The 14,174-nt window shown below is 49.4% G+C and overlaps 1 protein-coding gene across 2 annotated transcripts in view; it reads right to left on the reverse strand.

Moving 5' to 3' along the window:
• LOC310680088 (sterol O-acyltransferase 1-like) overlaps nt 1-14,174 on the reverse strand; it is a 31,358-nt gene that overhangs the window by 11,077 nt on the left and 6,107 nt on the right. For both annotated transcript variants that reach the window (XM_083446348.1, XM_083446349.1), the window contains exons 3-5: nt 9,361-9,419; nt 8,250-8,395; nt 8,115-8,174 (exon numbers count right to left, since the gene is read on the reverse strand). In XM_083446348.1, the coding sequence (XP_083302474.1) occupies nt 8,115-8,174; nt 8,250-8,395; nt 9,361-9,419 (265 nt within the window). The remainder of the gene's footprint in view (nt 1-8,114; nt 8,175-8,249; nt 8,396-9,360; nt 9,420-14,174) is intronic.

Below are 14,174 nucleotides of genomic sequence, written 5' to 3' on the forward strand. Positions count from 1 at the left end.
CGGAGAGCAGGTGGGGGCGGGACGCACTGCCCGCAGGGGCGTGGTGCATGTCCTGGGGGCATGGCACACCGTTTGTGGGGGCGCAGCCACGATGGCACCCCAAAGCGATCGCTCTGCCTTTTAGTCAAATTACCCGTATATGGTTTACATCTTTGACTTCCAAAAGCCCACTGTCAGGGGTTCAGGAGCAGAGGCACAGGAAAGGGAGGAAATGGAGAGCGAGGGGGAGGAGTCCGAAGGAAATGTCAGCGATGACAGCGGTCCGAGGTCTCTGAGTCTTTCCAGTGAATCGGATGATTCACAGAAAGGGGCTCCCATGGTCAGGGCAAGGGGGGTGCCCAGGGGGACACCCCAGGAAGAAGGGGCAGAGGGGACTCAGAGAGCAGCAGTTGGAAATCCGGACCAGCGTCCACACCAGAGTGCAGTAGAGGGGAGGAGTCCCAGGCATCGGGATCAGGCGGCGCGCTGCCAGCGGGAGAACATGAGGGAGGATTGACCACGCCTCCGTCGGGGAGCGAGGAAACGGTCAAGAGGAAGGTTGAAGGCTGCGCGCGCGCGCCAAGTTCAAATGTACAGGAGGGCGGCACAGTTGGCAGCCCGGGTAGGGAGCCAGGTCCTAAAGCCCGCCGAAGAGAGCGGGAGGAGTCAGGGGGGTCAACGTCTGCGTCGGAAGAGTCCAGGAAGGAAGGGACTCCGGGGGGTAGCAGGACCCAGAGGAGGAAGGAGAGACGGAAGAGGTGGAGTAAGGTTAGAGTCTTAAACTGGTGTACAGGGGGTGGAGATTCAGATGGAGCTTCGCCGGTCTAAACCCTAGACGTAGAGCTGGGGCGCTGCGGCTTGGAAATGGAAACTGTACTTCAATAAAGACTCTTGTACATTACTACCGGCTAGCGTTGGTCCTCTGTGAGCTGGGACCAGGAGCCAGCTCTGACAGTAAGCTCCATCTCCCTGAAAAGTTTTGCACCAAGAACCTCGCAACGTGAGTTGACGCAGCGAGGGAAGAGGATTGGTGCTTCGCGAGCTCACACAAATCAGGCAAGATGACTACAGAACAGCAACTAACAGACCTGCGAAATGCAGTGAGTCAACTCAACGCGGAGGTACTTGCATCCAGGAAAAGGGAAGAGGAAATGGATACCGCCTACAGGGATCTCCAAGCCAGGTTGGAAGTGCTTTCTAAACAGGGGCAACCGGGACCCAAATCAGAGGGCATTGGGCTGGGAAGAAGAGGGGGCAGCCTGGTATCTCATTTCGACGGGAGTTTACAGCAGTACCCTAACTTCCAAGCAGACCTGCTGTTTGCGCTGGGTCTGCTGGAAAAAGACTTTAGAGATGAGCGAGAGAAAGTGGGGTTTATCTTGTCCCATTTGCATGGGGAAGCCAAAGCGTGGCTGAGGAATTTGTGGAGAGATAATGATCCGGCGCTCCAAGATGCGGATGCTTTCATTAAAGCGATGGATTCGTGTTTTTCATCAAAGATAGACATCGATATTGCTAGAAGAGACATACATGGGCTCAAACAAGGCAGAGCCAGTGTGAGGCAGTACCATTCCCGCTTTTTTGGATTAGTCCATGCGCTGGGATGGGAGAAGGATTCTGCTCCAGTCAGAGACCTTTTTTGGGAAGGCTTGAATGCAAATGTGAAAGATGAGATTGCAAGGGGGGAGAGACCAAAGAGCACTCAGCAAGTGGTCCAGCGGGCGCTGGAGATTGGGGTGCGTCTGGAAGAACGTCCATGGAACAGAGAAGAAGGACGTTGGGGACGTACGCCAGCGAGAGCACCTCCCCTCTTTCCCAAAGATGCAGCGCGTGCGCAATCCACACCCTCGCAGGGAGGGGGAGAAGAACCGATGGAGATTGGAGGTGCCAGGGCTCAGTCAGCTACCAGAGCCCTGACACCGGGAGCAGTCAAAGCGAAGCCTCCTAGAGGGAACAGGAAGTGCTACATCTGCGACACGCTCAGCTCCAAGAAGAAGAAGTTCATCTGGACGGAGCAAGCGGAGCAGTCCTTTCAGAACCTCAAGCGTCTCTTCTCGTCCGAAGAGCAGCTACTGCACGTGAATCCCAGCAGACCGATGAGAGTTGAGACGGACGCCTCAGACAGAGCCGTGGGAGCAGTACTGTTGCAGCAGGACCCGCATGGGGACTGGAGACCGTGTGCCTTCTACTCTCGAAAGCTCAGCAAGTCAGAGCAGAATTACACCATCTGGGACAGGGAGTTGCTGGCCATTCATGCAGCATTCAAGGCGTGGCGGCACTTCCTCATCGGCGTCAAACACACGGTGCAGGTTCGCACGGACCATAAGAACCTGGAGTACTGGCGCACGGCAAGGTTCCTGAACCAGCGGCACATACGATGGGCGGAGTTCTTTGCAGATTTCGACTTCAGGATAGAGTACATCCCAGGCGACAACAACATCATGGCAGATGCACTGTCCAGAAAGCCGCAATACCTCGAAGAGGCGGCACCAGCAGCGGCCAAGCACATTTTCGCACCGGAAGCGTGGGCGTGCGCTTCAGCAACCGTGGACCTGGAAGCTGTCCGTCGAGCACTTCAGGAAGACCCCTTTGCACAAGCCAAGATGGAGGAGGTGCACAAGGGCACGGCGAAGGACGACGAGTTCCAGATACGCGACGGATTGCTCATCCGCAGAGGGGCCCTCTACGTACCGGGAGACGACCTCCGCGCGAAAGTACTGCAGCAGTTGCACGACGCACCCACCGCCGGGCACTTTGGCAAAGAGAAGACGGCAGAATTAGTAGCCAGAGATTTTTGGTGGCCCAAGATGCGGGTGGAAGTCGCGGATTACGTCTCGAGGTGCGACACCTGCCAAAGGGCCAAGTCAGTGCACAAACCTCCGGCGGGACTGCTCGAACCGCTGCAGACACCGAGCGAACCGTGGGAGAGGGTGGCCCTGGACTTTGTCACGGATTTACCCAGCTCGAGAGGCAAGACGGCAGTGCTAGTGGTGGTGGACATGTTCACCAAAATGGCCCACTTCATTCCGTGCGCGAAGGTGGCCACGGCGGAACAGACCACCAAACTGTTCATAGACCACGTCTTCAGGGTTCACGGTCTGCCACGGTCTATCTTGTCCAACCGGGGACGACAGTTCATCTCGAACTTCTGGCAGAAGCTGATGGGTTTCCTGAACGTCAAGATCAACCTAGCGTCGGCGAGACACCCGCAGACCAACGGACAAGCGGAGCGAGTCAACGCCATCATGCAGCAGTACCTGAGATGCTACGCTAATCAGCAGCCGGCAACATGGGTGGACTACCTGCCGCTCGCTGAGTTCGCCTACAACAACACGAAGCACGTGTCCACGGGGGTGACACCGTTCTTCGCCAACAATGGGAGGCATCCTAGAACCTTCCCGGGATTAGAGAGACTGGGGGAGGGGGAGCCACAGGCAGCGGAAGTCTTAGCGTCAGAATTGCAGGAAGTGCACGAACAGCTTCGGAGGCAGTTAGAACTAGCAAAGCACGCATACAAACTGCAGGCTGACAAGCACAGAAGGGTTGGGGAAGACATACAGGTGGGAGACTGGGTTTGGTTAGCAGCCCAGGCAGTGCCGACCAGATCGTTAGCGAAGAAGAAACTCGGACATAAGCAGCTAGGACCTTACCAAGTCGAGGCACAGATCAATCCAGTGGCCTTCCGGTTGACACTTCCGGAGGGATCCAGAATGCACCCAGTGTTCCATAGATCAGTGCTCACGCCCTACAAAGCACCTCACAGATTTCAGGAGCCGGGCACGGCACCAGACCCGTGTAGGGAGACGCCCACAAGGAGGGGGTCGCCAAGAGGGGAACCCATCAACCAGGTCACAGAGATTTTAGACTCGAGATGGGGGGAAGAGGGAGTAGAATATTTTCTCGCCAGCGAAGGTACCCCGGCCAGCGCCAACCGTTGGGTGCCGGACTATACCTTGGACGAGCCTCTTCTCAAGGAAGAGTTTCATGCCTTGTTCCCGCACAGGCCCATGCCAGCAGCGTATTTCGACGACTGGCTTTTCACACCCATGCTTTCAACCAGCACGTTCCAGGGGTTCACCTCGGACGACGAACCGGCACTAGACACACGTTCCCCGGAGGGATCGCCCTCGGGGTCTGCCTCAGACCGCTCTTATTGGTGGGACGATCGACCAGAGGAGCGGTGGAGCAGGAAGTGGCTGGGGGGTCCTTGGCAGGCAACGGCCCCAGAGGTGACCGGGGGAGAGATGGACATGGACGTGCTGGGGGAGGACCTTGGGTTCGAGCACGGCAGCACAGAGATGGAAGCAGAGGAAATCGAGGTCGACGAGAGCACGGAGGACGAGCCGGACTTATCCGGCTGGATGCACGCCAAGGGGGACGAACTGTATCCGCCATTCACCCCCACAACGACGGAGCACCCAGCACCCACACCTGAAGGAGGGGAGGGGGGAAGGGGGGGCTTCGAGGGGGGGATGGATGTCAGGGGTTCAGGAGCAGAGGCACAGGAAAGGGAGGAAATGGAGAGCGAGGGGGAGGAGTCCGAAGGAAATGTCAGCGATGACAGCGGTCCGAGGTCTCTGAGTCTTTCCAGTGAATCGGATGATTCACAGAAAGGGGCTCCCATGGTCAGGGCAAGGGGGGTGCCCAGGGGGACACCCCAGGAAGAAGGGGCCAGAGGGGACTCAGAGAGCAGCAGTTGGAAATCCGGACCAGCGTCCACACCAGAGTGCAGTAGAGGGGAGGAGTCCCAGGCATCGGGATCAGGCGGCGCGCTGCCAGCGGGAGAACATGAGGGAGGATTGACCACGCCTCCGTCGGGGAGCGAGGAAACGGTCAAGAGGAAGGTTGAAGGCTGCGCGCGCGCGCCAAGTTCAAATGTACAGGAGGGCGGCACAGTTGGCAGCCCGGGTAGGGAGCCAGGTCCTAAAGCCCGCCGAAGAGAGCGGGAGGAGTCAGGGGGGTCAACGTCTGCGTCGGAAGAGTCCAGGAAGGAAGGGACTCCGGGGGGTAGCAGGACCCAGAGGAGGAAGGAGAGACGGAAGAGGTGGAGTAAGGTTAGAGTCTTAAACTGGTGTACAGGGGGTGGAGATTCAGATGGAGCTTCGCCGGTCTAAACCCTAGACGTAGAGCTGGGGCGCTGCGGCTTGGAAATGGAAACTGTACTTCAATAAAGACTCTTGTACATTACTACCGGCTAGCGTTGGTCCTCTGTGAGCTGGGACCAGGAGCCAGCTCTGACACCCACGTAGAGGCCCCAATCGCTGGTTCAATAGTATTAGCCGCAATTTTATTAAAATTAGGAGGATACGGCCTGATTTGTATTTCATCCATATTAAACCCCTACCCACCTACCCTCATATTCCTGATCATTTAGCCCTATGAGGTACTGTAATAACTAGCTCAATTTGCCTACGACAAGCAGACCTGAAGGCTCTCATCGCCTACTCATCCCTAAGTCATGGTAGAAATAAAGCTTTTTCTCCGAAACTATTCCTTGAGTGTCTGTTGACTCCCATCTCCCTTTCCCGGGCGCAATATTTTTCCCACCCGAGGGCAAAGCCTCATAAGGCTACATTTCTTGGTGCATTGGCCAGGAAAAACAACATTCCCCGAGGATAAGGGACATGGATCCAAGGTGTCCCTGCGGTGAACACCTCGGATCGGTGCCCGCGGTTCCAGTGCACATCCTGCCAAGTTCATGGGAGGAATTGCCACCCGTTCCTGAGTGGAGACACTGCAAGGACCGGAGAAAAAGCAACGGCCGAAAGAAGGTACCTCGAGGAAAAAGGTAAGGCTCCACAGGGATAGGTGGTATTTTTTATTTCTCTTTCCCTTCAGACCTCATCTCAAGTGCTCCTACCGATCTGATTTCTAGCCTGTAGTTACAGTGCAATGGACTTTGCGCAAGCTCTCTATATGGTAAAGGTAAAGATAAGGGACCCCTGACCATTGGGTCCAGTCGTGGCCGACTCTGGGGTTGCGGCGCTCATCTTGCTTTACTGGCCGAGGGAGCTTCCGGGTCATGTGGCCAGCAGGACTAAGCCGCTTCTGGTGAACCAGAGCAGCACACGGAACCAGTTTACTTTTCCGCCAGAGTGGTACCTATTTATCTACTTGCACTTTGATGTGCTTTCGAACTGCTAGGTTGGCAGGAGCAGGGACCGAGCAATGAGAGCTCACCCCGTCGTGGGGATTCGAACCACTGACCTTCTGATCAACAAGTCCAAGCTCTGTCAGCGCTAAATTATAGGTCAATTAAGCCTATGTGGCACACCCAGCACAACTAGGCTTCCAAAATGCAGCCTCCCCCATTATATAAGAACTTCTTCACTTCCATGACCATGCATTAATAATTGTTGTTTTCATCAGTGCCTTGGTACTATATATTATTAGTCTTATATTATCAACAAAACTCACACTAATACTATAGATGCCCAAGAAGTGGAAATAATCTGAATTATCCTCCCCGCAATCATTTTAATCCTAATTGCACTCCCCTCCCTCCAAATCCTTTATTTAATAGATGAAATTAACAACACTTTTTTAACTATTAAAGCCATTGGCCACCAGTGATACTGAAGCTACGACTATACAGACTATGAAAATCTGCTGTTTGACTCCTACATAGTCCCAACATGCGACCTACATCCCGGAAATTTCTGCCTACTAGAAGTTGATCATCGAGTTGTAGTCCCAAGAGAATCCCCCGTCTGAGTTTTAATCTCAGCAGAAGATATCCTGCACTCATGGGCAATTCTAGCACTCGGCATTAAAACAGATGCAGTCCCAGGTCAATTAAATCAAACAACCTTAATTACATCTCACCAGGGCCTATTTTATGGCCAATGTTCAGAAATTTGCAGTTCAAACCACAGCTTTCTACCTATTGTAGTAGAATCAACACCCCTCAAATACTTCGAAGCATGATCTAAAATAACAATCTCCTCATCACTAAGAAGCTAACTTACAGCACTAGCCTTTTAAGCTAGAGAGGGAAATCTTCTTCCCTTAGTGACATGCCTCAACTTAAGCCAGACCCCTGATTCCTAATTTTCATGCTAGCCTGAGCAACCCTTATTGCCGTAATAATGACATCAGGGCAAGTCCTTTGCCCATGCAGTTTGAAATCAAAACTGGAACAAGGCTTTTCAGGCACCAATGGTCAACTGTGCCAGCAAACCCAGTTTCCTATGCCTGCGTGGTTTGAAATCAAACCACGTAAGCAAAGGCACAGGGCTTCGTTGGCACTGCCAATCAGCTGATTGGTGGTGTCAGCAAACCTGCTTTCAGTAGGGAACTGCATCTTTACCTGTCCCACAGGTGTACCCAGTTTGAGGAAGGTGGCCTTGCGGGTCAAATTAGGATGCCGGAACAGGCCAGAAACTCCACAGAGCTGCTGTAGACCACATTTCACTTGGACATTCTCCCATTTTGCACCAACTGAAGCCTTTTGTAATTCCCACTCCATGCTATGTAAATATTTGGGTCTCACAGGCTTAGAGTGCTTATTATTCATTTATTATTAAATTGATAATCCCACCTGGCCTCCAAAGGAGCCCTGGAGAACACCGGACTGTATCATATCCAAGTCTGAACCTACATGGGCCAAGGTACCATTCCGTTATGGGTTCTCCTAGGCAGTATATAAAAGAAGTTAGGGACAAACTTTATTGGAGAACCAGACCACCCGTGAGGAGTTTGGATTACCCAGCAATAGACATTCTATTCCAGCCATCCCCAAACTGGGCCCTCCAGATGTTTTGGGACTACAATTCCCATCATCCCTGACCACTGGTCCTGTTAGCTAGGGATGATGGGAGTTGCAGTCCCCAAACAGTTGGAGAGGCGAGTTTGGGGATGCCTATTCTATTCTGTTGACCAGTTTCTACAGAACAGAACAGCCTCTGTGAATCCAGAATCCAGCCACATCCAAGTTAGAATTTGGGATGTGCAATAGCCAATTGGCTAGAACACTTATAAAGTTTAGGAATACCTACTTTCAGTCTACACAGTATAAAAATGAATGGGATCTACTGGGAGGGAGAAGCGAGGTGTGCAGATAAGCCAATGGATCAAGGCAACTTTAACTTTAGCAAGGGCTCTAGTAAAATATAAAATCTAATTAATATACTCACTCCAAGACAGACTTTCTAGCAACAAAAACTTTTCCGAGTTCTGGAGGTGCTCTTAATTCCCTGTGAAAAGAACAAATATTCAGCAACAAATCAACATATGAACTCTGCTTCAGGCTCAGCCAAGAACCAACATACTTGTTTTTGAAGCCACCGTCTTTCTCTGAGCACACGGCTGGGAAGGCAGGGGGCGAAGACTCAAGCTGCACGGACTTTGCAATCAAGCCATTCACGAATTCTGTAAAGTGGCTGTCGATTCGCTGCATGAAAGCTGGCTTCATTTGCTGATAAAATTTGGAGGAAGGAAGGAATAGAAAAGAGAACACCTTAAGTATACAGTGGTACCTCGGGTTACATACACTTCAGGTTACACACTCCGCTAACCCAGAAATAGTGCTTCAGGTTAAGAACTTTGCTTCAGAATAAGAACAGAAATCGGGCTCTGGCGCGCGGCGGCAGCAGGAGGCCGCATTAGCTAAAATGGTGCTTCAGGTTAAGAACAGTTTCAGGTTAAGAACAGACCTCCGGAACGAATTAAGTACTTAACCTGAGGTACCACTGTAATTGTTAAGTATTGCCTGGAATTTGCCTGATAAAATGGGATATTACTCCTTACCTTCAAATGCAAGGCTGACTTCCTAACACCATGCTAACAACAAATCATGAACGTGTCTCATTTCCTGACAACTGACGACATATTCTTGGACCCCAGTCAAAGTCACGGCCAGTGGGGACAATGGTCAGCGCTGATAGGACTTCCTAGTCCAGCAACATCTGGTTCCCCATTCCTGGTTTAAGCCACCTATCAGCAGCTCCCCAAGAATGAGGAAGCAAAGTCGCCAACTGCAGGGCCTTTCTAAGAAAACCATAGTTAGCCTAGCTGCCTCCCATCTTGCTTACAAATAAACTCACTCAACATATCTGACAGAAATCTGACCAGAAAACTGACTTGTTCTGCAGGACCTTTTTGTTTTGTTTTTGTTATACTAGTCAAATACCAACCGTATGCAAAACATACTCTTTTAGTCTCCTGTTTATAAGAGCTCACAGGAAAGTGAGCATTGTTTATAATTTTTGCATTTGAGGAAATCTTTCAGCAGTCCCAGTTTCAGTGACTCCCAATTTACAGGATTTAGGATTTCTAACAGGCCCATTCTATGCATAGATCTGTCACAAATGGGAGGTTTCTTTTGCTGTCTAGGGATTCCTCTTTGTCAACTCATAGTAACTACAATTCAGATAAGTTTACCTCAGCCTCCACCAAAAGCTGCATCTTTCGAGTGACCGAATGGTCAAGGTCAACATGACCTAAGAGGAAAAAAACAAATCATTGCTGTATTTTCAATGATAAATACAATAAATAAATAAATATAAGTTGTCCGAAAGTATGAAAGGCAAAACAGGAAAAGTATGCAAACTGGAAATTTAAAGTATTTTAATATCAGTGCTGCAAATAAGTCCACAAAAGTTACTAGCCCTCAAAACTTTCACTTATTCCCCTGCACAGATGTAGCTGTATTAGTTGTCCGCTACTGACCAAAAGGAAAAACAACCTTATTCTAATTTCCAAGGCTTCGCTTCCTAGAGTGCATTAAAACCATAGTTAATCGGGGCAGATCATTTAAACTTATCTACCCGAATACTTCCTGCCAACCTAGCAGTTCGAAAGCAGTCAAAGTGCAAGTAGATAAATAGGTACCACTCCGGCGGAAAGGTAAACGGCTGCTCTGGTTCGCCAGAAGCGGCTTAGTCATGCTGGCCACATGACCCGAAAGCTGTACGCCCGCTCCCTCGGCCAATAAAGTGAGATGAGCGCCGCAACCCCAGAGTCGGCCACGATTGGACCTAATGGGCAGGGGTCCCTTTACCCAAATACTAAAAAAAGGAGGTGCTAGGGAGAAGGATTATAGCTTGGCCACCTGCCGGACATCTGTATGATTCAACCATCCATGCAGTGCTTGCCCCCTGCACCCTCAAGTGGTACAGCCCAGTCACCAGTTCACCAGCCAAGTGAGAGCAAGACGGCAGAGACAGTGCACACAAGACATTCAACTGTGACAAAACGAGTGTACAATGCATAGAAATAAGTTTTTCTGAAAACAAAAACAAATTTTGTACAAGAATGTACAAAACTGGCTCAAATATATGTTGGAAATGTAAGAAAAAAGAAAGGCCTTTTTATCATATGTGCTGGGATTCTAGTGAAATTTTAAAAATTTGGGAAATGATATACAATGAATTGAAGAAAATGTTCCAATTAACATTTGTAAAAAAGCCTGAAGCATTTTTGTTAGGGGCTGTATGAAAAGACCTGCCAAGGAAATTGAAGAACATATTGATGTATGCGACAATGGCGGCAAGAGTCTTAATAACACAAGGATGGAATTTGCGAATGAAGTAGTAATGATACAAAGGAGTACAGTGGTGCCTCGCAAGACGAAAAGAATCCGTTCAGCGAGTCTCTTCGTCTTGTGGTTTTTTTCATCTTGCGAAGCAAGCCCATTAGCAGATTAGCGCTATTAGCGGTTTAGCGGCTATTAGCGGCTATTAAAGGCTTAAGAGATTAGCGGATTAGCTGCTAAAAGGCTATTAGCGGCTATTAAAGGCTTAAGGGATTAGCTGATTAGCTGCTAAAAGGCTATTAGCGGCTTAGATCAGCTGATAAGCGACTTAGATCAGCTGTTAAGCGGCTTAGCGATCAGCTGTTAAGCAGCTTAGCCATCAGCTGTTAAGCGGCTTAGGGGCTTGGGGAAAAGGGGGGGAGGGGAAAAAACCCCAGGAATCGCAAGGCATTTTCGTCTTGCGAAGCAAGCCCATAGCAAATTCGTCCTGCGAAGCACCTCCAAAACGGAAAACCCTTTCGTCTAGTGGGTTTTCCGTCTTGCGAGGCACTTGTCTTGCGGGGCACCACTGTACTTAAGAGAAAAGGCTATGAGGAATGATATCAATTTTCTGAGCAAGGTGTCAAGCAGCTGCCAGCGACTTCCAGCTGCTTGCCCAGGAACGTATAAAGACAAGGAAATGTTTCTTACTGCCCGCTTTTTATTCAGTATTTACAGAGAGAGGCTATAGAACCCAGCCTCTTGGATAATGGCATTTCCCGAGTGAATCTCCACCCCACCCATCGTCTCTCCCACTTCCTCATTCGCCATTCTCATCGTCTCTCCTACAGGTGCTGCTTCGTGCCCCCTGTCTTTGAGTTCTTTGCTCTCCTACTTTTAAGGTTCACCGGGTTCTGGGAGATGGAAGGTCTGGGATGCTTTCTAATAACAACCTGTCAGCTGGGTGTTGTTCTGTCTCTCCCATGATTTCCCAGCTATCCCCCTCATCTGCCTCTGAGCTGTAACCTCCTTCAAACCCCTGTTGTAAATCTATACTGTCTTCCTCTTCCTCCTCCCTGGAAGGGTCAAGCTAGAGAGGCGGTCTCCAACATCCTCCTCTGACCAGTCTCTGACACAAAGTTGGTGGAAGATGATGCTGGGGAGATGATAAAAGATGTAAGAAATCATATCTGTGATTGAAGATGGGAATGAACTGTATGAGATGTATGCAGGGCACTGGTTAAATTGTGGAGTAGGGACATGTTTCTTCCTCCTGTGGTTTCAGCATCCCATCGCTGGCAACATTTCCTTCTGATGCTACAGCCTTTGCCAACCTGGTGCCATGACAAGTTTGGACCACAACCCCCCATCCAAGCACCTGGAAGGCGCAAGGTTAGTGAAGGCTGTCATAGTGCAACAATGCACATCTGTACACATAGACCACCAGAAGTAGAACTTCACATGCAGGCTTCACATGCAGCACAGAAATTTGTAGGAGCAAAAGCAGTCCAGTGAATGAAGTATGGAGGTGCAGAGGAGTCAGCTGGGGAAGCCTGGGATGAGAATCAACATCCTATACCCCTTTTAAATGTGTTTTATTTTCAAACTGACAGACCACAATCAGGGCCATCGCTCAGCCTCCCAAAGGTCCTGCTCCCTGGAGACAGGGTCTGAGCTTTCAAACAGGACTGAGCTTACAATGTTGCGTGCTGTGAGGATAGAAAACTTGTTGGAATCCCACCCAACCACAATAACGTGGTCTGAGGAGCAACTGCCTGTCAGAGTAAGAAGTACTGGGTGAGATGAACTGCTGGTCCAACTCAGTACAGTGGTGCCTCGGCTTACATACGCTTCAGGTTACAGACTCCACTAACCCAGTAATATTACCTCAGGTTAAATACTTTGCTTCAGGATGAGGACAGAAATCGTGCTCCGGTGGCGCGGCAGCCGCAAGAGGCCCCATTAGCTAAAGTGGTGCTTCAGGTTAAGAACGGACCTCCGGAACGAATTAAGTACTTAACCCAAGGTACCACTGTAGAAGACAGTTTCACACCCAGCTTGAATTTGAGTAAACATGTTTAGCAATGGAGGCCAGTATTCATACCCAGAGGCAAATGTCTGGTACCTCTTTCAATAAAAAGTACAATGCCGATGAGTGAGCTATGGATTTGTATCTTGGTCAGGTAAAACTAGAGCACTAGTGAGAATACCCTACAGTGGTTTCACAGAGCTGAAGCACAGCTAAAAGAGAAACTATTCAGTTAAGGGGGGAAATGCAGTGCTAAGGTCAGATTATTAGCACAAGGCAAACACGCTCAGAGCTGGCTGAGTACCAAGTTACCTGCAACACACAGCATTATCTGAAGGAACATCGCAGATCTCTCTTCTTTGCCACCCTGCACATTCATTCTTCTGACATATCATTTGTGTCTGCAACACTAAGGAATGACCTGGAGTAACCTCCACCTTGGGAAATTACCACGGCCTTGCAAGTGCCGGACGACAAGACAAAGATCCCACATGCTTTCCTCAAGACAGATTAGTCACAGCTGAAACCCAACACTATTTGAGAGAAGGACAAAGGCATTTTCAAAGCCCTTCCAGGAACACATACCCTTGCATATCATCTTTAGTGGTTCACCAGCCCAATCCCCAATCAAACTCCAGGGGCAGAACATTCCGTTTCCATGAAGGCTTCTTTCCACCCAAAACCCAAGAAATGACATAAAACGAGATGCGAACCGAGGCAGATCTTCACATCAGGCTTGGATTTTTTTAACTCATTAGACCTTTTATCCGAACCAAAAAAGGTGCTAAATTAAGAACAGGGCCGCTTAATAATAAGTTAGGCCCACTTAGGAAGAAGTGGTCAAATAAATAAATAAATAATCGATCAATCAATCCAGGAAAAAAGCCTCTTTTGGCTCACTTCAGACATCACGCCAACCCATGGCTAAGGAAATATAAAGATGGTTTGGCATTTTTTTGAGATTGGCAAACCGCAATTAGGGCCATCGCTCAGGCTCCCAAAGGTCCTGTTCCCTGGAGACAGGGTCTGAGCTTTCAAACAGGACTGAGCTTACAATGTTGAGTGCTGTGAGGAAAGAAAACAGGAACAGCTTGAAAACACAATTTGCCAGCTACGCAAATTCATCATAACTCAATTCATCATTTGAGTTCTCAGCTATGGTTAGAATCCAGTGGTCATCGATTCCCAGGCACCCACAATATTACACACCCACAACCCACACACCGAAACCTGGCTTGAAAGCAGCATTTTTTCCTATCACAAATGATAAAATAGTTTACAAGATGTGCTTTGTACAAAAGACAAAGATAGTTTACAAGATGTGCTTTGTCGTAGGGCGTGTGTAGCAATACAACAATCAATCCACTTTACAGATGTGCCAACAGATCCAGAAAGATTGGAAAACCAAAATACATGAAACAAAGTTTTACTCATAGTAGTCCCATTGGACATGGTGAACACTGGAAACAATCCATTATATAAGAACTGAAGAAGAATTCGTATTTACTGTACTTTTGCTCATTTGCAGATTCAAAATAAAAGCACTGATAAATTCTTATATTTCTTCAGCTAAGATTCCTGCAGTTACTGATGAAGAAATCTCATAATTGCATCTACACCAGGGATTGGCAACCTAAGGCCCGCGGGCAGGGAAAGGCTGGTTGGGCGAGTGGCCATCATTCTGCGTACACAAAGACTTGGTGGAATCCCATC

This window comes from Podarcis tiliguerta (assembly GCF_965153285.1).
Source record: "Podarcis tiliguerta genome assembly, chromosome: 6".
Classification (NCBI taxonomy): domain Eukaryota; kingdom Metazoa; phylum Chordata; class Lepidosauria; order Squamata; family Lacertidae; genus Podarcis; species Podarcis tiliguerta.